Below are 21,878 nucleotides of genomic sequence, written 5' to 3'. Positions count from 1 at the left end.
CCGATTCAGATCCGCAGCCCATTCACACTAGTGCCAAACTGATTCATTGCAAAAGAAGCAGAGTATGCCATGGATCCAGAAGAACTGGTTTAAATGGGTTTAGTGCCAGGGGCCCCTTGACAAATCTTGGGTCATGTCCTCCATTTTTTCTTCAAGGTCCTCCCTTTGGAGTCTGACTAAAAAGCATGCATTTCATATTCCTAGGAATCTTTTGAGCTTTTTCTTGGGCCACATCCTCTATTTTTTCCTTGAACATCCTCCCTTTTGAATCTAACTAAGAAGCATGCATTTTCTATTCCTAGGAGTCTTTTGAGCTTGGCTCAGGTCCTCTCTTTTTTCCTTGAACGTCCTCCATTTGGAGCCTAAGAAGCATGCATTTTCTATTCCTATGAGAGTGCTTTTGAGCTTTTTCTTGGGTCAAGAAAAAGCTCAAAAACCAAAAAGGTCCTCCTTTTTTTTTCTGAGAGCCTGACTAGCAAGTCTGATTTTTCTATTTGTAGTAGAGCGTTTGCAGCTTTTCCTGGATCCTGTCCTCCATTTCCCCCTGGGGCGTCCTCCATCTTCTTGCTGGGCTGGAGGAGGAGGAGGAGGAGGAGGAAGAGGCAAGTGAGCCAGCCAGCTCCAGGATCAAAGGCCACCCACCCAGCGCCTTCTATCCCCGCCTCCGGTCGCTTAGCAACCATTCATCAGCAAAGCGCTGCCCTGTCTCAACGTTCCAAAGCCCCAGGCAGCCTCCCTGCAAGCAGCTCTCCTCTCTTGGCTCCTTTGGGTACCACCATCATCGCCATGTTCCAGATTGTGGAGATGGGGCGGCGGAGGAGGGTACTCCCACAACAGGTGTAAGTCCCGCCTTGGCCTCCTCCTCCTCCTCCTCTTCTGACTCTTTACCAGCCTCTGGCTCTGCATCTGCACTGGAGGAATAATCCGGTTTGATACCACTTGTGGACTGCTATGGCTCCATGCTAGGGGCTTCTTGAGGATGCTAGTCTCTTGGGGCACTAGTGGTTCTTTCTCCAGGCCCTGTCTCTACCTATTCTTCCAGAGACCCAGACATACTCCATATTCCAGGACACATCCTACATTTCAAGCCTGGAGGGATCTCAAAAGGTCTTCTATTTTGAGCATGACTGAGAAGCATGCATTTATTATTATTATTATTATTATGTTTATTATGTTTATTTATATCCCACCTTCCTCTCAGTTCAGGGACTCAAGGCACTTTTATACGTAGAGGAGTGTTTTGTTTGGTCATGGCCTCTATTTGTCTGGGATGCCCTTCTTTGTGGCGAGGACCTCTGATCCAAATAGCAATAAGGGATGTCAGAAGTCGTGACAACACAGCAGTGTTGACCATTTGGAAGCAGCTCTCTTTTTAAAACAAGAACAAATATTATTTATTTATTTATTTAGGGGTAGCCGTGCTGGCCATATAGCACATCCAGTAACACCCAAACAATGGCTTGATCTAGACAGGCCTTTGCAGCGCCCTGTCACGTGCTAGGGGTTGGCTGAGGGCGCACCGTCCAAACTGGCCTCACCCCTAGCACGTGATGAGGGCGTCAAAATGGCAGTGCCCTATACACACGGGCGCCACAATTTTGATGCAACGGACGCTTAGCGTCCACACGTCACGCCCCCAAAGGACGTCACGAGTGCGCCATTGGTGCACTGCAATGTCCTTATGGCGCCGCAGAAAGAACCCACTTTTTGCGGGTTCTTTCTGCTGTGCAAGGGAGCCGCACGGTTTGTCCGCTGTGGCTCCCTCACACAGCAAAACAAGGCACAGGCAGACCGCCCTTTTTGAGCGGTCTGTATTCCTCCAATGATACCTTTTTGGGCCAACCAAAATGCACAATTACACATTGCAAGCTTTTGAAGTCACACTGACTTCTTCATCAGGCAAACAGGAGGAAGAAATTGAAGATGTTTGTCACAGGCCTGCATTTTCTGTTTCTGGTCTTAGTTCAGATGGTAGGGAAAGCTATCTGTAGGCTGGCACCTCCTCCTTTTTTTGGTGGTCACTGGTAGATTTTCAAATTCAAGGAGATTTAGTGTCCATTTGCAATTCAAAGAAGATGTTTCCTTGGAATCCAGCATGTCTCCTTCCTTTGTGAAGCCACAGGCTCCTGTGCAGCTAGAGAACATGGAATTTCTCAAGAAGTCTTCACGTTTTGCATTAGGAAAACATTATTATTATTATTTAGCAATTTTTGTCCAATAGGCAAAGGAGTGATACAAGGCTGCATCCTATCACCTTACCTGCTTAACTTATATGTTGAAAACACCATAAGAAAAGCAGAATTAGAATCAGAAAAAGGAGGAGTGAAGATAGGAGGAAGCAACATTAACAACCTAAGATATGCAGACGATATCATAATATTAACATAATATTAACAGAAGATATTCAAGAATTGGAATAGTTGATAAGGAAGGTCAAAGATGAAAGTGCAAAGGCAGGTCTGATGCTGAACATAAAGAAAACAAAAACAATGACCCCCCAGAGACAACAAGGAAATTGAAATAGTTAAACAATTCCCATATCTAGGATCAAACATTGACCAGAATGGAGACTGCAGTCAAGAAATAAGAAGAAGCTATGGAAGAACTGGAAAAGCTATTGAAGAGCAAAGACATACAACTGAGCACTACAGAAGTTAGAACCGTTCAGGCCATTGTATTCCCAATTACCATGTACAGATGCGAGAGCTGGATAATGAAGGAAGCAGACAGAAAGAAAATCAACTCATTCGAAATGTGGTGCTGGAGAAGAGTACTTAGGATACCATGGCTAGCCAAGAAGACAAACAAATGGGTTCTTGAACAGATCAGACCAGGGCTCTCCTTAGAAGCAATGATGATCAAGTTGAGATTATCGGACTTTGGCCACATAATGAGAAGGCATGGATCACTAGAAAAAACAATAATGCTAGGAAAGGTAGAGGGTAGAAGAAAGAAAGGAAGACCACGAACCAGATGGATAGACTCAATCAGGGAGGCCATGCGCAAAAGCTTGCAGGATCTGGGCAGGGCAGTGGAGGACAGGGATTCTTGGAGATGTCTCATCCACAGGGTTGCCATGAGTCGGAAACGACTCGAGGGCAGCTAACAACAACACCTTCACCTTCGAGACTAACTGAAATAAAAAAGTTGAAATAGAAAAGAAATTTCAGTTAGTCTCAAAGGTACTACCAGATCTCTCGACCTACTGATTCTACAGACTGACATGACTCTGTCTTTGAATTCTGTTATTTATTATGTTTCTTTATATCCTGCCCTTTTCCCAAAATGGGGACTCTGAGTAGCTTACAATATTAAAAACAGCAACAGTATATTTAAAACCCTACAAAAAGCTATATTAAACTACGACCTTGCAAATGCATTAAGAAGAAACGTCATGAAATCAGGGCAACCAGGTGTCGTCCTCTTCCAGGACATTTCAACCTTCTGTCCAGGAGGAATTCCAAAGTGTTCTCCATTCTGAGCAGGACTAAGAAGCCTATGTATAGTGGGAGCCGTGGCATAGTGGTTTGAGTGTTGAACTATGACTCTGGAGACCAGGGTTCAGTTCTCAGCTCAGCCCTGGAAACCCATTGGATGTATTTGGACAAGTCACATGCTCTCAGCCCCAAAGGTTGGCAATGGCAAACCTCCTCTGAACAAATCTTGCCATGAAAACCCCATGATAGGTTCACCTTAGGGTTTGTCATGAGTCAGAGATGCCTTGAAGGCACACAACAACAACAAGCCCATGGAGCAACACCATCTTTGCTGTTCCCCTTCAAGAAATTCATCTGCTTGGCAGCTTGTTCTCAATGGAAATAGGCAGATAGGATGGATCCTTCTGAAGTTATTTTTTCCTAATAACTTCAGGAAAGACTTGCCTCCAGAGCCTGGGATGCATTTGTTTGTTGGAAGAGAAAAAGACAGCAAACATGTTAGGCAATGGGCTGCTTGAAGGTGCAGTACAAATGTTGAAAGGGTTTTTCCCCCTTAATTTCAACACAACAGATAAATGAAAGGAATAATTTCAATGTCAATTCGGTCAAGGGTTTGTTGCTAGTAAAGTACAATTTTAAGCCTTTGTCTTATGCAGAATTATATGAGTTTATCGCAAGCCAACAAGGCATTTTAGCAAAGTTTTTGGTGGGTTTTTCAGGCTATGTGGCCATGTTCTATAAGAGTTTATTCCTGATGTTTTTTTTGCCTGCATCTTATAGAACATGGCCACATAGCCTGAAAAACCCAAAAAAGCCAAGGATGTTGTCCATGAAAGCCTTCGACTTCACATTTTAACAAAGATACATTCATCAGAAAATATGGCTGAGTACATAATAAAATACAGTATAGGTAATATAGCTATAAATAAGCCATATGAAATGAATTTATATTTAATAGCAGTCACTCCACATTCACTGGGGTTGGGGGGAAGGCCCTCGTGAATGTGGAAAAAACACAAAAAAACCCGCTATTCTTTATACATAAGAGATCACCTCTCTAGTAATCTCCAAGTCCTCCAGTACAACTCTGTGGTCAAGATCTGCCAGACATTGGTCATAGAATCGTGCTGGAGGTCCTACAAATGCCTAGAAAAGTGTTTTCTCTTGGAATTTCTAGGTTCTCCATTACAACTCTGTGGCCAAATTCTGGCAGAGATGCACTGGAGGGCTTAGAGATTCCTGGAGAGAACATAGTAATCAAAACTACAAATAACCAAATCTGCAAAAGTCAAAGCCATGAAGCAGTATCAGATTGCTGTAACTGTGTAGTGCAGATGTAGGTCCAAAACACGCTGCATAAATAATCCAGTCTGAGACCGCTTTAACTGCTCCGGCTTTTGTGAGACATTTAGCTTTCTCTGTCAGTGAGCTCTGGTGTCACAATAAACTACAGTTCCCAGCATCCCCAAGCACTCAGCCAGGACAGTTAAATTGGTTTCAAACTGGATTATTTCTGCAGTGTGTTTTTGATCTATCACACGTTTGAAATATTTTTCTACTTGGGTGGTTTTTATGAAGTATATGTGTTTAGTCATGCTTTTTAACTTTTGTATATTTTTATGTAATTTCATACTATTTTTAGATTATCTTAACTGTTTTAAATTTTATTATAATTTTTTAAAATGTTTTTTGTCTGTGGTACCTTCTGGGAGAAAGGCGGCATACAAATGAAATAAATAAATAGCCTGTGACTGTATAAAGGGGAGAAACTGCTGGGCATCATGCAGTTTGTAAGATGCAGTCAGGGGGATTGGGGAATGGTTTGAGGGCTGGCTTGGTTAAGTAGAGATAAAAGCCCTTAGAAGAGAGATTCAGCCAAACCACATCCGCTGAGATGATGGAGAGACATTGAACTGACGTTTCAAAGGGTGATGATGATAAGGCTAAGAATAGACAGAAGACCATTCTGTGTTTGGAAGGAGTTCCCAGCAGGACTTTAAGGGCAGGGTGACCAGATGTCCTAACCGCAAAGGAAGACAAGGCACCGCAAAAAGTAGGGCCTCCAAGAAAAGTGTAGGACATTGCCAAAGTAAAGCTAAAGACACTTATATAAATGTTAGTGCATGCTTCTTAGTCATGCACAAAATGGAGGACATTTTGAAATTTCGTCATGGATAGAAAGCTGAAATGTACGACATGTCTGGGGGAAAAAGGGTGTCAGGTCACCCTGTTCAAGGATAGGAAGAGAATTATCTGTGGATGACGGAAGGAAGGTAGTGGACCATAGAAGGAGCAAGGAGTGGACAGGCAGGGAAGGCAAAAGATGGCGAAGGCACCCCTAAATCCAATGGTGTCAGTAGGAAGTGTGGGGGTTATGGTGTGCACCAGGTGACACTCTAAGAGGGGGTGACACCGCTGCTCCCCAAACATCTGCATTTTGGCAAAAATAAGTTGTGTCATTTGCCTGTATCTCATTATAATTCTGAACAGAGGGCATGAATGGGGTGAGGCTCAGTGGTAGGAGAAAAGAGAGGCCCTAGTTTTTTTTTAAATTAAAATTTCAAATTTTAATTTACATTTAAAAAAAATCAAATGTTTGCTTTTATATGCAAACACATTTATTCTGTGCGTATAAGATTGTAATTTACAGGTATAGTTTTAATTTTGCTAGTTGTTCCTGTCACCACTATTGCCATTGCACGCAGTGATATATGCAAATTATGGTTTCTGATAAATAATAGGACAAAAAACAAGTGCTAAAGATTGTGTATCAATGTGGTATGGGAGGAAGCCAATGGGAGTGTGACACCATGAGTTACCGCATTGTTTGAAAATTATCACACAGGATAACAATGGGAGAAAAAAGGAATGCTCCTTTCATTATAGTGTGATTGCCCAACATTGTACTTATCCCGTACTTCTCCAGTCAATAACTTGGAATGCTCCTGTAACTTCGTATTAACAAGGAAACCTGTTAATGGCTTGCCACTAGTGCAAAAGAAAGTGCAGACATCAATAACGTTTCATTCGCGCTATTGCAGAGCAATCCGGGACATTTTCCGAGAATGCATTTCGGTACAGGCAATTCATTCTCATTGCTACAATTGTTTTTGGAGTGGATTTCTCTCTTATTTTGAGGTAGAGGACATGGTTTTGTTTGAACTGTGTGGAAATAATGTGAAACATATCAAGTTATTTTGTTCTGTTTGACACGGAACCATGATTTTTAGACATGCGCAGTAGCGCTGAAACAGCACAAGTCTGAAACATTAAATAACTATATATTAACGATATAAGAATGGATGTATGTGGAATGCAATTGCATGTCTGTGTTTTTGCATCGTCATTATCATGTGATTGCGCAACTGTGCAAACATATCTATCACTGTAGTGCTGTTGTCCCATTATCTTCCAATAGCGCGATTGTAATGGAACTGGCCCTTGTGTGATAATCTGTGATGACACCAAGCCTAGTGATGCTGCTGCCTAAATCTAATTGTTATTGCTGGCTAGAGTAGACCCATTGAATCAACTGCTGAATGGAAAGCTGACACTTATGTAAATCCTGGTGTTTTGATGGGTCTACAAGGACTAGCAATTGGATTTACTCCCAGAAATGCAAGGTATGGCAAGAAGGAATGTTGAGTGGGAACAGCCCTGCCTATGAATTTTAGAATGAGAGCCTCCTAAACAGCTGCTTATCAGGAATGAGAGGAGCGTATTTTTGATATTCAGTCAGTTGAGAGGTTGCAGACCTGGCATACCACTGAGCCAGCAGCCCAAGTGTGTGTTGCAAAGTAACTGGGAGACTCCGCCATGAACTGGCTTCTGACTGAGCACAGCATGCCTACAGCATTATGAGAGTTACAATACTTTGCAAGGTGTTTATGACAAGGGCTTCTTCCTACTTGTGACGTAAAATGACAATCCTTGCCATATATTTCAATTTGCATTTGGTTTTTGCTTTCAGTTGACCAAGGCAACAATTAGGGAACAGCTCTAATTTTTGCCACACAACAACAACCCTAGTTTAATTCACTTGTAATTGTCTCTTTTGTAAGTTTTTAATTGTGCTGTGTTTTTGAACTGTAAGTAGGGATGTCATGTCCCGCCTGTAGGCGGGGCAATCCCTGTTTGGGCAGTGCTGTCCCAGTCCCAGTCCAGTTTGGCGCCAAAACCGGGGCGGCACCACCCGCGGCCACCTCCGCCCCCACATGCGCCGCGGAGTCCTCCAAGGCTTCGCTGAGGCCTGGGAGCGCTCTCCGCGGTTGCAGCTCCGGCCGCGGAGAAGCTCCCTCCCAGGCCCCAGTGAGGCCTTGGAGGCGGCTCCGCAATCGGAGGTCCGGCCGTGGAGTCCTCCAAGGCCTCCGCAAGGCCGGGAAGGAGGAGGAGGCCGCTTGGCACCAAGGAGATGGCCGCGATGACGGGTGGCCCCCACGCCCCTTCCCGGCCTGAGAGGAGGCCGAGGCTTCCTCCCAAGCCGGGAAGGAGGAGGAGGACAAGGTTGAAAAATGTAGGACCTTTTTTTTTATTTCCTGGCTAGGAAATTTTTTTAAAAAAGGTCCTACATTTTTAAACCTTGTCCTACATTTGTCCCGGTTTGGAGGTCCTCAGGTATGGCAACCCTAACTGTAAGCTGCTTTGAGTCCCAATGTGTGTGTGTGGGGGGGGGAGAAGCAGGGTACAAATAACAACAACAACAACATTATAAACTGGCTAGAGGTTAAAGAAAGAAAAGATTAGCCCAAAGTGACTTGTTTGGTCTCAAGATTCAACAGAGATTAGAACTCAGGCCTCTAGTCCAGAGTTTATTCAGTCAGCCCTCTGTATCCAGAGATTCTTTATCCACAGATTCAAGCATCTACAGCTTGAAAATATTAAATATATATATATAAATCCCTAAAGCAAAAGTTGATCTTGCCATTTGATAGAAGGGGCACCATTTTACTACCCATTGTATATAATGGGTCTTGAGCATCTACAGATTTTGTTATCCATGGGGGTCCTGGAACCAAACCTCAGCAGATACCAAGAGCCCAATGTAATTGGCTTCATTTGCACTACATTTGCACTACATTTCCACTCTTACTTTATTTAGTTTTACCTCCCCTGTATTTATTTCCACTTGTTGAATTGCTAATGCATTTTGTATTTATTATAAATCATGCTACAATATTAGGATGAAATTCATGCCTTTTAAAAATTATATGTTATTTTAACTTTAGGGAGGTATTTAAAGCTCTTAAAGCCTTTTAGCATTATTTGCAAATATACTGGGATTTCAAATTTTATATATATGGCCTTTAAAAACCGTTATTTTCTGAGTAATCACAAAACTGTCTGCCTGCTTATATTTTTCAGCCCCGATACCTTCAGAATATTTAATATTGAGTTCCCACAAAGGAATAACATACTAGAGAAGATGCCAGACAGATTTCCACCAGTGAAACCAAAGCCCCGATACACACTGGAGTGGCGCAATAATCCTCATCCTATACATGCTAAATTCATTAAGACAAACCCCAAATTTTTAAATGAGCCAGTACTTTACATGGAGACAGAGGACACCAAAACAAAGCAGGTGAGAAGGTATATTTATAATATGCAATATAAATTGGAAGTGAGGTCACAGCTTACCAAAATCTAACATAGGTGAAAATGGGATAGGTGTGACCTCTCTTAAAGAACCAATGAATAATTTCAGTCATTTCCTTCTAGCTATGGGAAATAGGTGCAATTTACAGATCAGGACTTATTCTGCACAAAAATTTGCATGTAAGCCCTTTGTTTTGTTTTTGTTTTTGCACAGAAAACTGTACTTTCTGTCCAGAAAACATCATGTCCTGGAGAGAAAAATCATATTTCTGCACAGAAATATAATTGCTTTTCCACATAGAAAGTGATGTTTCCTGTGTCAAAAACGCATGTTTGAATTTGGCACAGACTCCTAAACTTCAAAGTCCTACTGAACTGCAACATCAGTTGAAGATTCTCCTTGACAGACTTTCCAGACACTTGGGAAACACTTTGTTTCCACCATTTTCGGAGAATATTTTAGAATATTCTTTGCAATCCTAATGTTTGCTGGGAACACAGGAGAGAGGGCCTTCTCTGTAGGTGCTCACAGACTCTCATTCCCTTCCTGGGAAGGCTACCTTTTTGCACTCCATCAGCGAGTGAAGACCTTTTTATTCCAGGAGGTATTTAGTGGTAGAGCCTAAATACTCCAAAGGCACCAGATCCTGTTTGATCTTGGAAGCTAAGAAGATAAGCCCTGGTTAGTACTTGGATGGGAGACCACCAATGAATAGCAGGTGCTTAGGCTGTATTTCAGAAGAAGGAACTGGAAAACCATTTCTGAGGAGTTTATCACACGAAAGAGATCGGGAGTTTATCCTGTGAATATCCTGGAAAAACCGCGTAATTACACAAAACAATTTCACATGACATCACACAAAAACCGCCATTAAAGTGATCACAAAGAAGCATTAACGTGCATCTTTTTACTTTCCGGATTTCAGCAATAATGCATTTCTGATATGATTTTATTTACGCAATTACATGTGATAATAATTTGTGTAATTACCATTTTTGCTTTATTTGTGGGATGCTTTAAATGCACTTTAATTTCTCTTTAATGCTGAAATTAGCCCCAGTGTGACGAACTCCTGAGTATCCCTTGCCTAAGTAAACCCAATGAAATACGTGAGGTCTTCCTAAGTTGACAGACAACTGGAAGGCACACACACACAAACACACACATATTTGGGAATAGTTCTCCCTATCACACTACACTGTTATAGCACAATATTCCACTTTACCTACCACAGCAACATTCTGTGGGCTTCTGGGTTTTGTAGTTTAGTGGAGAACCAAGGGGTCTCTGACTGATAATTCTAAACCCCCTCCCTAAACTGCAAATCCCAGGATTCCATAAGATGTTGCCATAATACTTAAATGAAATCAGAGTGCTATGGCAGTGCAGGGTGGTAGGTTTTGTAGAGGGCTTTTTTTGTTTTAATATCCTGTACAACTTTTTCCCTATGTTTTTAAAGCTTTGAATGGCTTTAATACTTCAGAACTTAATATGATTTTAATCTTATTCTTTTGTGTCTGGTTACTTATATTTTTATTCATAAGCTGTTTTGAGTCCCAAGGTACACCTACATTGTAGAAATAATGCAGTTTGACACCAATGTAAATGTTGCAGCTCCATCCTATGGGATCCTGGGATTTGTAGTTTTACAAGATCTGTAGTCTTCTGTGCCAAAGAATGCTGGTGCCTTACAAACCACAAATTGCGAGATTCTGTAAAATGGAGCCACAGCAGGTAAAATGGTGTCAAACTGGACTTTTTTTCCTTGGGGGAAAAGGGTGAAGTATAAATAAACCGATTAATGGATTGATTTTTCATGTTATCTATAAAGGGTCACTGGTGGCCAACCGATGGAGCTTTTATGCAGCGTCCGAAGGCACCTTATGACAAGCAGAGCACTCAAAGAAGTGATTTCCAGAAGCCAAACTGTATATTGGTTCGGCCCATTAAATACAACAGCAAGCAGCAGCCTTCCCGTGGAATAGGTAAGACATCTTCTTTCTCCCCAAGCACCTGTGTTTAAGCCAGAATGAGACACTGACAGATCTAGTCAGTTTGGATTGTACAGCTACAATGTCTGCACTGGTATGCCTGAGTTAACAAAGGAGCTGTGTTTGAGGTCATAGCATCTTCAACAGAAAATTTGTTACCAAATGTTTACAATTTATTGCAGAGGGGGTCCCGATAGGGTACCCACAAATTGCATTCATTGGGGTAATTTATTTAGCTCAATAGGAAATAGTGAGAAGGCTTTGGTAACCTAAAGCTGGGATCTGAAGCCTTTGTATACCAGTTCCAAACCCAAAGAACTCCAGAAACAGGCATGAAAATATATATTGAATACACACACACACACACACACAGTGCAGCCACATCATACATGGGCACACTATACACGGCTTTCAGCTTATGCTGAAACCTGCACACCGGAAAGGGCAATGGCATGCACACCTATGGCGCCTGCAATGTTCCGTGTGCACATGCCACATTGTTTTCAATGGGGCTCAAGCATTCACGGAATTTTCCTTATGCAGGGGGTCTGAAATGGATCTCCCACTTAAGGGAAGGGCGCTGTGTGTGTGCATGTGTGTGTGTGTGTATCTCCAAAAAGCAAACCTTGATTTTGTCGTTTTATATAAGGGACACCATTTTACAACAGTATTGTATTTAACTGGACTTGAGCATCCAGATTTTGGTATTTGTGGGGGGGAAGAGGTAGTCCTGGAACTAAACCCCAGCAGATACCAAGGACCCGTTTTTGTTGTTGTTGTTATTGTGTGCCTTCAAGTAGTTTTCAATTTATGGTAACCCTAATGTGAACCTATCATAGGGTTTTCTTGGCAAGTTTCTTCAGACGGGGTTTGTCAGTGCCATCTTCTGAGGCTGGGATAGTGACTGGCCCAAGGTCACCCAGTGGATTTACATGGCTGAGCCAAGATTGGAACTTTTCTGTGGATATGTGGTTGCTTTGGAGATGTTGGGCTTTGCAGAGATATTGTTTATGAGGGAATTTGAAGCACAGATAAGAAAGTTACTTTTCAGTCTACAACTTCATACCCACCAACATTTCACAAATGATAACAAGGACAGGTGTGGCCAAGCAACATCAGAGTTTGGTCATGATGGAAGAAGTTATTAATGAGGTTATTAAACACATGTTAGTCGAAGTTGCAGCAGCTTGCTTTGCCTGGCCCTACTGGGATGAGCAAGACTCCACCATGTCCTCTCTTCTCCATCCTGCTGACGTAATTGAGTTCAAACTATTTTTGAACTCACTTTGCACCAATTGAAGTAAGCTGAGGGCAAAGGGGGAAGTTGAGAGGAGGAGAGAGAAGCCAGGATCTTTTAAAAGCAGCTGAAAAGCAGGACAGTTGGACAGTGTGCAACTCTCCGAATTACTCAGGCAGCATGTTCCATGCATACCTAGATATATTTTCAGCATGTTTCAGGCCTATGCTGGCTAGGGTGTTTGGAAAGCTGTAATCCAAAAAATAACCTTTCCTAGTTGTGACACACAGTATTTAGCCAGGGTCCCAACAACAGCAGCAGGCAGTTGAGACTTTTGCAAGAGGTGGAAATGATGTTTTGGAGGTGTAGGGTAATATTTTGGTACATGCTTTTTTAAAAAAAACAATGTCACCACCGGTTTACCGCTTATCCAACACAGGATGTCTTTGTTTCTAAGCATTAGTGTAGCTTCATAGAGGCTAAAAAGGACATCCTGGGTCACTGAACCTCTTGTGAATGCATTGTAGTCAGATTCACTAGTCTGGCTCCTAAGCCACTCCTGACAATCGTTTATCCAAACTCACTTTGACCTCCTGAGCCACAAAAGAAATTGTGTCTGAGTAGTTTGGAAAGATGGAGTTTTTCCTCAAGGTTCTGCCCAGAAATGCTGTGATGGTAGGGACTCTTCAAGTATGCAGCAGCATTATATCATATGTGAAAGAAAGCTGAAATTAAAATTATTGAATAGGGATTTACATAATCTTAATGTTTTGCATCCTGTATTCATCCGGGTGCAGGGAAATGTGTAGACATCTACCCAATTTTGCTGTGGAGAACTAGGTAGTGAGGTAGCTCTGAGGTGGTTTCAGGATTGAACAGGTCAAGTAGTCCATTTGGACTTTTGCCCTTAGTGTAGACAAGCACAGTGTTTTTGTTTCTAACTCTGGCCTGTTACAGACTGCCAAAATAAAGCTGCTTCAGGTCTCTTTGGAGGTATGCTGTTTAAATGATGCATGCATCCTAAGAATCCGGAAGCTGCACCAAAGCGGCACTCCAGTGCTTAGGAATGGAGTGTGGCTTTGGCGCGACCTCCGGACTCTGCATCATTTAAATAGCGTACCTCCAAAGAGACCCGAAGCAGCTTTATTTTGGCAGTCTGTAACAGGCCACAGAGAGGAAACTGTGTGCTCCTCCAGATGTTGAGCTGAAATCTCCAGCATTCCTCCCCATCAACTTTGCTGGCCAGAGCTGTTGGGAACTGCAGTTCAGCAACATCTGGAGGGCCGCACAATTCCCAACATTGTACCCGGTCCCTGGAATCTACCATTTGAACAGGGATGGGAAAGATAACTTTATAGAAAAGATGCCTTTAGCCACAATGCTAGAGGGCTGTTGCCAAGATGAATACGCAGTTCTGCACTGGACCTAAACATAAAAATAAAAAATGTAAGCCTATTACACCCAGCCCTTTCCCCATCCATGAACACTGTTTCCCATTCCACTTCCATGCAGTTTACAACAAATAGTTAAAACTAATATGTATTGCAATAAAAAAACCCACCAAAACAGAAACAGCATCCAATTAAAAACAATATTTGGAAGTAAATCATGACTAAAAACCATTTTGCTGCCAAAAGCTTGGGCAAAGAAATGAAAGAGTTGGCACCTTAAAATATAGCAGTATACGGTGCCTAATGGTCTGACTTAAGGGTCAGCTTCATAAGTGCATTATCTACGATATTCTCCCCCAGCTTTTCCCCATCAATACAAATGTAGCTAGACTACAAAGGACCATCAGTATTCACAACTTGCCCATTTGGTCTGTGCAGCCAAATTATTAAAGAGAAAGTGGAATCTGGGCCATTTTTTCAGAGGCAAAAGATTTAGGTGTGAGAGGCAGTTCAATGCATTCACCAGAACTAAAGGAGACTGCATGTGAAAGGGATCTAGGAGTCCAAAGGAGTCCACAAGTTGAACATGAGTCAACAGTGCAATGTGGCAGCTAAAAAGGCCAATATGATTTTAGGTATTGATAGAAGTATAGTGTCTAGATCAAATGAAGTAATAGTGCCACTCTCTTCTGCTTTGGTCAGGCCTCACTTGGAATACTGTGTCCAGTTCTGGGCAACACAATTCAAAAAGGATGTTGAGAAACTGGAGTGTGTCCAAAGGAGGGTGACTAAAATGGTGAAGGGTCTCGAAACCATGCCTTTTGAGGAAAGACTTAGGGAGCTGGGGATGTTTAGTCGGAGAAGAGGTTAAGAGATGATACGATAGCCCTGTTTGGAGGGATGTCCTATTGAGGAGGGAGCAAGTTTTTTTTCTGCTGCTCCAGAGAAGAGGACCCGGAACAATGGATGCAAGCTACAGGAAGAGAGATTCCACCTCAACATTAGGAGGAACTTCCTGACAGTAAGAGCTGTTCGACAGTGGAACACACTCCCTCAGAGTGTAGTGGAGTCTCCTTCCTTGGAGATCTTTAAGCAGAGAGGCTGGATGGCCATCTGTCAGGGATGCTTTGATTGAGAGTTCCTGCATGGCAACTGGATGGCCCTTGTGGTTTCTTCCAACTCTATGATTCTATGTAACATCCTCCAACTGTTCTAATTTGGCAGCAACACTCTACTTTTTCACCTGTTTTTAAAATGTCCTGGGGCTTGTCTACCCTGGGGAAATCTCCAAACTCATCCTGCACTCAGTGCTGGCAGTCCTCATGACGTACAGCTACTTCAGGGAGATACTGTGAGTTTTGGTCCTTAATCCGATGTTGCTCCAAATTAATCAAAGCTGGGGGAAAGCCCAGTGTTTCCCAGAAACCCCAAAATGACCTTGGGTTATTTTTGTCATATGGATAGCTGGATCAGGTCTAATATGGCTTGATCCATTGTCTACATGCCAAGAGCCATGCCATCCCCTTTCCCTGCAGTAAGCAGTTCAGGGAAAGGTGATGGCCTGTTTTTGGAGATGCTGCCATGACTTCCTTGCAGTGTAAAACCTGCCCACTTCTGCTCAGGACAGAAATGGCTGCCTGGCCATATGATCAATGACAAGTCTGGGCACCTGTTTCTGTCTTTAGCAGAAGCAGCAGCACATGAGGGAAGGTTTACATGAAGCTTTTGTCTGAGGAAATAGTGGCAGCAGCTCCAAAAACAGGCTGGCGGTGCCCTTCCTTGCAGATAGGAATTCCTTGCAAGTGCTTGGCTATCACCATCACTTCTGATGAGATCAGAACAGGGTGCCTATGTGATCAACATGGAGAGTGTAGAGTAGCCACCTCCTTGTTGATCACATGGCAGGACACCCTTTCTGACCTTAGCAGAAGTGATGGCACACCAGACAGGCTCTCACAGGAAGCTGCTTGGCAGGTGAGGCAGCAACAATGACACTAGCACTGAGGAAGACGGGCTGATGTGATGTTGACCTGTCTGTCTGTGTGCACAATGTTGTGGGGTCACACCATCACGGTTGGTCCAGGGCCAGTCTGGGACACAGTTACTGGATTAACTGTAAGGTTATTGCACTTAGGGCGGAAAAATAAAATGCACAGATATAGGATGGGTGACACCTGGCTGAATGAAACTACGTGTGAAAGGGATCTAGGAGTCCAAGTAGACCACAAGTTGAACATGAGTGAACAGTGTGATGCGGCAGCTAAAAAGGCCAATGCTATTTTAGGCTGCATCAATAGAAGTATAGTGTCTAGATCAAGAGAAGTAATAGTGCCACTGTATTCTGCTCTGGTCAGGCCCCACCTAGAATATTGTGTCCAGTTCTGGGCACCACAATTCAGAAATGACATTGAGAAACTGGAGCGTGTCCAGAGGAGGGCGACAAAAATGGTGAAGGGTCTGGAAACCATGCCCTATGAGGAACGACTTAGGGAGCTGGGGATGTTTAGCCTGGAGAAAAGAAGGTTAAGAGGTGATATGATAGCCCTGTTTAAATATTTGAAAGGATGTCATATTGAAGAGGGAGCAAGCTTGTTTTCTGCTGCTCCAGAGAACAGGACCCGGAACAATGGATGCAAGCTACAGGAAAAGAGATTCCACCTCAACATTAGGAGGAACTTCCTGACAGTTAGGGCTGTTCGACAATGGAATGCACTCCCTCGGAGGGTGATAGAGTCTCCTTCCTTGGAGGTCTTTAAACAGAGGCTGGATGGCCATCTGTCAGGGATGCTTTGATTTGGATTTCTTGCATAGCAGGGGGTTGGACTGGATGGCCCTAGTGGTCTCTTCCAACTCTATGATTCTATGATTCTAAGTGGCCAATGTAGACACCCCCCTGGTTTCTCTCTCCTTCCACTTTCTCCTTTTGTCCTCAGATTAGTTCAGTCACTTCAAAGTGACTTCAGAGGGAAAAAGTAATTTGCATGCAATTAATTCAGCAGGAGGGAGATCAGATGAAGGGGTGGAATCTTCCCCTTCCCAATAGGCTCAGGCAAAAGCAAACTGCTTCAGGTTCTTCCTTCTTAATATCTTTTGCCATCTTGACCACACTGTGATATTGCATAATCACACATGTCCCAGTTTGCATCTATTAAACATTGAGGGTATGATATCAGACACCAGCCATAGTTATGTAACTCAGGTGGTTACACATTTGTAACTGCCTTAGTGAATTCAAGAATCTCCCCCCCCCCCCTCCTCAGAATTGTTGTTCCTAAGAGCTTTGGAAATGTAATAAAGAAGTTGGCAATGTTCACTAGGAGATCAAAGTGTGAAGAAGTTATTTTGCTGGCCTACAACTGTCAAGATTCTTAACTGGCTATGGTAGCTAAGAGATTCTGGGAACTGTAGTCCCAAAATAACATGCAAACCAGGACCTAGGTTTCATGGATTAAGCATTTCTGTACACATTGGAGCAGAATACAAGCAGGGCAGATTTATTCTTTACAGAACATTTGGATCAAATAATGTTGGAATGCTGTAGACTAGCTTCTACTACTGAGGATAAGGCACTGGGGGAAAACAACAATTTATTTTCTTTAAACAGTCTCCTTGTGGCATTTTTTCAATTCTGACACAATTTTTTAGGCATGAAGGATTGGAGCTAAAGTAAAATAGATCAAGATGGGATGAGATCTTAACATGTCAAGGTTTGGGGTTTTGTTTTTAAGAACAAAAGAGAATGTGTCGAAGCTGGGCAAGCCATCTTGATTTTATGGGAGAAATGGGCCTCATCCTGGAAGGAACCCAAGACCCAACTCATTTCAGTATTGGAAGCTGCAGTAATAGACCTATTATTGCACATGGATTCCAGGTGGGAAACTTTGCCACCTAGAGATGTTCCAGCTGGAATCCATTGGTACTATATTATAGTCAGGTGTCATATAGCATGAGTCCCAAATTGAGAATAGGCTTCAAAAATGTCTTTCTTCTAGCGTGAAGAAAATTCCTAAAATTACTTATTGCTTCCTTTGAGAAGCAAATTAGTGATGAATTATATCTCTCCTCCAAAGTAGATGATGAAATAGTATAGGTCAAGCCTCCCTTATGTGAAATGCTTGGGAACAAAAGTGTTTTGAATTTCAGATTTTTGTTTTGGATTTTGGAATATTTACATATGCTTAATGATGAAATGAGAATCAAAATGAAGTCCAACCTCCAAACAGGGATTGCACCTTTGATAACATATTTACAGTCTGGACTAAAGCCCAGAGTGGATTCAATATACCCTCCTCACCCCACTGACATGGAAGCCACTAACTTCTACTGGTATGCATATACATGTATGTACGGCCTTTAGGTCTAAAAAAGGTTCTGCACCCCTAATTTATATAGTGTACCTAATTACACAATATTCCAGAATACAATATACCTAATTCTGCAATATGTTTTGATTGCTTGGTAACACAGTTCCACTCACTTCTCCACGACTGCCAGCCAGCCTCCCGAGACTTTTCCAGGAGCAGCTCACTTTCAAACATGATTACAATGCCAGAGCAACTCCCTGTATCCCGTATCAAGGAAAGGTAAGGCCATGTGCATCCGGTGCTATTATAGTTCAGCAGGAAGCCAGGAACATATGTTTATCCCACAGCCTCCAACACATTGTTCTAATAGCACTGGGGAATGTTATCATGCTGATTGGAATTACCAGCCTTTGATACTAACGAATGGCATGCCTGCTGTCATCTTGACCTTCAGATTTTCAGAAAGAGAGGGTATGAAAATATTGGGTGTGGCACGTTGCCTTCACAAGGACAAAGTAACAGAATACAAGAGACTGACTACACAGCTACTACTGTAACATGAGCTAAGATCAACACACACCCTGGAGAGCAAATCTCACATCTTTCTGTCTTTCTCAGGTTGAAGCAACAGCAGTGGCTAGGATGGAATAATTGTTGTTGTGTGCCTTCAAGTCTTTTCCAATGTATGGCTGATTTATTGGAGGATTTTCTTGGCTAGATTTCTTCAGAGAAGATTTGCCACTATTTTCTTCCCTTGAGGCTGAGAAAGTATAACTTGGCTAAGGGCACCACATGGGTTTCCATGGCCAAGCAGGGATTCAAACCCTGGTCACCTAAAGTCCTAGGCTTCTGCCACACTGTAGAATTAATGCAGTTTGACACCACTTTAATTGTCACAGCTCCATCCTATGGAATTCTGGGATTTTTACTTTGTTGTGGCACCAGAGCTCTCTGACACAAAAGAGTAAAGTGATGGACACCTAAAAAGTTATTAATAAGGAGGAGCACACTAACTAGGAGAGGCTGCAGCAGATTGCTTTTGCCTGAATCTATTGGGAAAAGTGAGATACTGCCTTCTCCTGTCTTCATTGCTGAGTTAATTGAGTACAGAAACATTTGGGACTTAGGCCTGTTACAGACTGCCAAAATAAAGCTGCTTCGGGTCTCTTTGGAGGTATGCTGTTTAAATGATGCATGGGTCCTACGAGTCCGGAGGTTGCGCCAAAGCCACACTCCATTCCTAAGCACTGGAGTGCAGCTTTGGTGCAGCTTCCGGATTCTTAGGATGCATGCATCATTTAAACAGCATACCTCCAAAGAGACCCGAAGCAGCTTTATTTTGGCAGTCTGTAACAGGCCTTAGTTTGCAGTGATTAAAGTAAGCTGAGGACCAAGGAGGAAAGTGCGAGGAGGAAGGAGAAACTGGGACATTTTAAAAGCAGCTGAACAAATAGAACAGCACAGAGTAATCAACATTGTCTCTGTTAAATCAGAATAGTTGGAGAATATCTGGTAGGAAAGCTAGTGTAGTGGTTTGAGCATTGGACTATGACTCTGGAGATCAGGTTTCAGTTCTTGACCTTGGCCAAGTCACACTCTCTCAGCCTCAAAGATAATAATAGCAAACCCCCTCGAAGAAGCCTGCCAAGAAAACCCTATGTTAGGTTCACTTTAGGGTCGCCATAAGTAAAAAGTGACTTGGAGATATACAACAACAACAACATGTGGTAGGAGCTATTTAGGAACCTCAAGTGCCTCTGTGGTGATGAAGAATTTACAATTAGAATAAACAATGGCTATAGAGAGGAGTGAGTCTTGAGTTTGAGGGTAAGGAGGAGTGTAAGAATCAATAAAGTACCATGAAAGGTGAAACTGTGGTCATCCAGGTTGGCTTCAAGAGTTCCCAATCATTCCAGTAAACTTAAATCATGTTTCCAGAGAGCCATCTTATCAGCAAAATGGTGTGAGGGGACAAAGTTCTGTTGTTTCTATTTCCCGCCCCCCCAAAAGCACTCCTTATTTTTCTTGTCTCTTTTTAAAAGTAGCCCTGTTCTTTTCCAGCAGCCTTAATGGCCAAAGTCATTTGGAAAGTGCTCGTAAATCTTTTGGCCTGAAAAAAGCAAAACGGTTTAGAATGGTATCCATAACAACTCTGGTAGCAGAAATGAAATCTGATGGGATCAGAGTTTGGTCAGCAGAGATAAGATCCAAGCGGCGCATGGCGTGGGTAGGAGAACCCCTGAAAACCAGAATTGGTGAGCAAGAAAGAGAAAGGCGATGTGGGAGTTGCAGCTCCCCCCTTTACACTTGTTGCGTCTTTCTCCATGTTTTTATGCCCTTCCTCGTTTTATGGATGAAAAAGCTGATGGCTCAGGCCTCCTTCTGTTATTCTCAGCTATCAAAATGTAGGCAGTGGGCCAGAGGGGAGGCCGAGAGAGGAAAAGGGATGCTGTGCCAGCACTTGAGCTAATAAATGAACTCAGCGCAAAGCAGCTGCATCTCCTCACCGCTTATGTACCCCTGGTTAACATCAATTTTGTTTCCCTTTGTAGAAACGCGGCACTTTTGTGTGGACCGAGATAAAACCGACGACGGTTCCAGAGGGAACCAAAACACAGTCTTGTGCTCCTCAGGGATCCAGATTGTTGGAACAGCCAAAAACAGAGAAAGGAAGCTCAGTGGGAAACGGAGTGATCTCAGCCTGCCTTCGCTTGCCGGAATCCCAGGAGACACCATCAGGCTCTGACACTCACTTATCAAAACCAGACATTGGTGCAGGAGCCAAGGCAGACCCCAAAACCACTGAGAAAGGACAAGAGAGTTCAGGGATTTCTCAGACAAACAAAAGGAATGATAGTTGTCCTCCTGGCGAGAGGCCTTCCAGTCCAGCAAAGGTTTCCTCTGAGAGACCACAAAGCTTGTTACCTCCTGTTCTCCAACCTTTACAACCAGTTGGAGAAAGACAAACAGCCTAAAAGGACTATTCAACTGATGGGGAGTTGATCTGGTTGTAATTTCAGTGACACCAAACACAAGCCGACACCAGCAAATTGTTCAAGGCGACAACACCCTCTTAACTTTTACATAAGAACAGCTGCAATCTACTTTGATGGCTTCTTGGAAAATGAGGGGCCTATTAAAAAAGGCACTCTGAATGTTTTATTCTCACTCCCCAGTTGGCACAGGGAAATGTTCTTTTCTCTCCAAACAATTATGCAGATTATTCTTTTGCCTGTTATTACTTACTCATATGAAGTTATCTGGATTGCCCATTTGCTGGGGAGAGATGTCCAGGCTGAGTGAGAATATTAAGAATGCATAATTAACTATTAATATCAGGGTTGGGTTGTACCTGTATTGGACCACTAAAATTATCATTGCAAGAGTAATCTTAGTGATAGTTTAGCATTCCAATAAAGATGTCATCCTAATTCTTTTTAGATAGTGCTTATTGATAGCACAGTTCTATTTATTTTGTTTGTTTAGCAATTAATAATGCAGAAACAAAATCAATTTTTAACTGTTTTTAAAATCTAAATGCAAGGATTGGAGAAAAGCAGTGGGAGAGAGGGAGAGAAAATACATAGGATATGAACATTGGATGAACATATTTCTATATTTGAGTTGACAGCTGTAGGATACCTATTTGTGTACAGATAAAGCACCAAAATCTTCTGACCAATTTCTGTTTTTTCCAACTTTGGAGAATGAGTCTTTTATATATAGAAGGGCAAAGAGGATGGACTCACGTTGAATGTCAGTTACATAGCAAGTCACCATTTTGTACATTTTCTTTTCGTACAGTTTAAAAGTATGCACACATCTACACATGTAACAGTTTTTTTTCCCTTAGAAAAGTAACCAACATTTTGCTGAAGTGGCCAGTTTCTTTTTAAAAAGATACTTGGTATGTGTGTGTTCC

General features: G+C 42.6%; 1 protein-coding gene across 2 annotated transcripts; it reads left to right on the top strand.

Moving 5' to 3' along the window:
* The first annotated feature begins 775 nt into the window (after positions 1–775).
* On the top strand, positions 776–21,526 carry C1H2orf73 (chromosome 1 C2orf73 homolog). 2 transcript variants are annotated; one of them, XM_042445532.1, is made up of 5 exons: positions 776–839; positions 8,799–9,018; positions 10,865–11,018; positions 18,120–18,235; positions 20,509–21,526. In XM_042445532.1, exons 1-5 carry the CDS (start codon positions 787–789, stop codon positions 20,929–20,931), a joined length of 966 nt encoding a protein of 321 aa, XP_042301466.1. In that variant the 5' UTR covers positions 776–786; the 3' UTR covers positions 20,932–21,526. The 2 variants fall into 2 exon arrangements, with proteins under 2 accessions (XP_042301466.1, XP_042301467.1); XM_042445533.1 differs by lacking the exon at positions 776–839 and adding an exon at positions 7,201–7,318.
* Positions 21,527–21,878: the final 352 nt, after the last annotated feature.

The sequence above is a fragment of the Sceloporus undulatus genome, chromosome 1, assembly GCF_019175285.1.
Source record: "Sceloporus undulatus isolate JIND9_A2432 ecotype Alabama chromosome 1, SceUnd_v1.1, whole genome shotgun sequence".
Classification (NCBI taxonomy): Eukaryota; Metazoa; Chordata; class Lepidosauria; order Squamata; family Phrynosomatidae; genus Sceloporus; species Sceloporus undulatus.
This window is presented reverse-complemented; position numbering and strand designations above follow the sequence as displayed.

Coding starts and splice junctions, on each gene's coding strand:
- C1H2orf73 (XM_042445532.1), top strand. CDS start 787: ATGTTCCAGATTGTGGAGATGGGGCGGCGGAGGAGGGTACTCCCACAA. Junction 840..8,798: donor AGGGTACTCCCACAACAGGT/GTAAGTCCCGCC, acceptor TATATTTTTCAG/CCCCGATACCTTCAGAATAT. Junction 9,019..10,864: donor AGGACACCAAAACAAAGCAG/GTGAGAAGGTAT, acceptor TTATCTATAAAG/GGTCACTGGTGGCCAACCGA.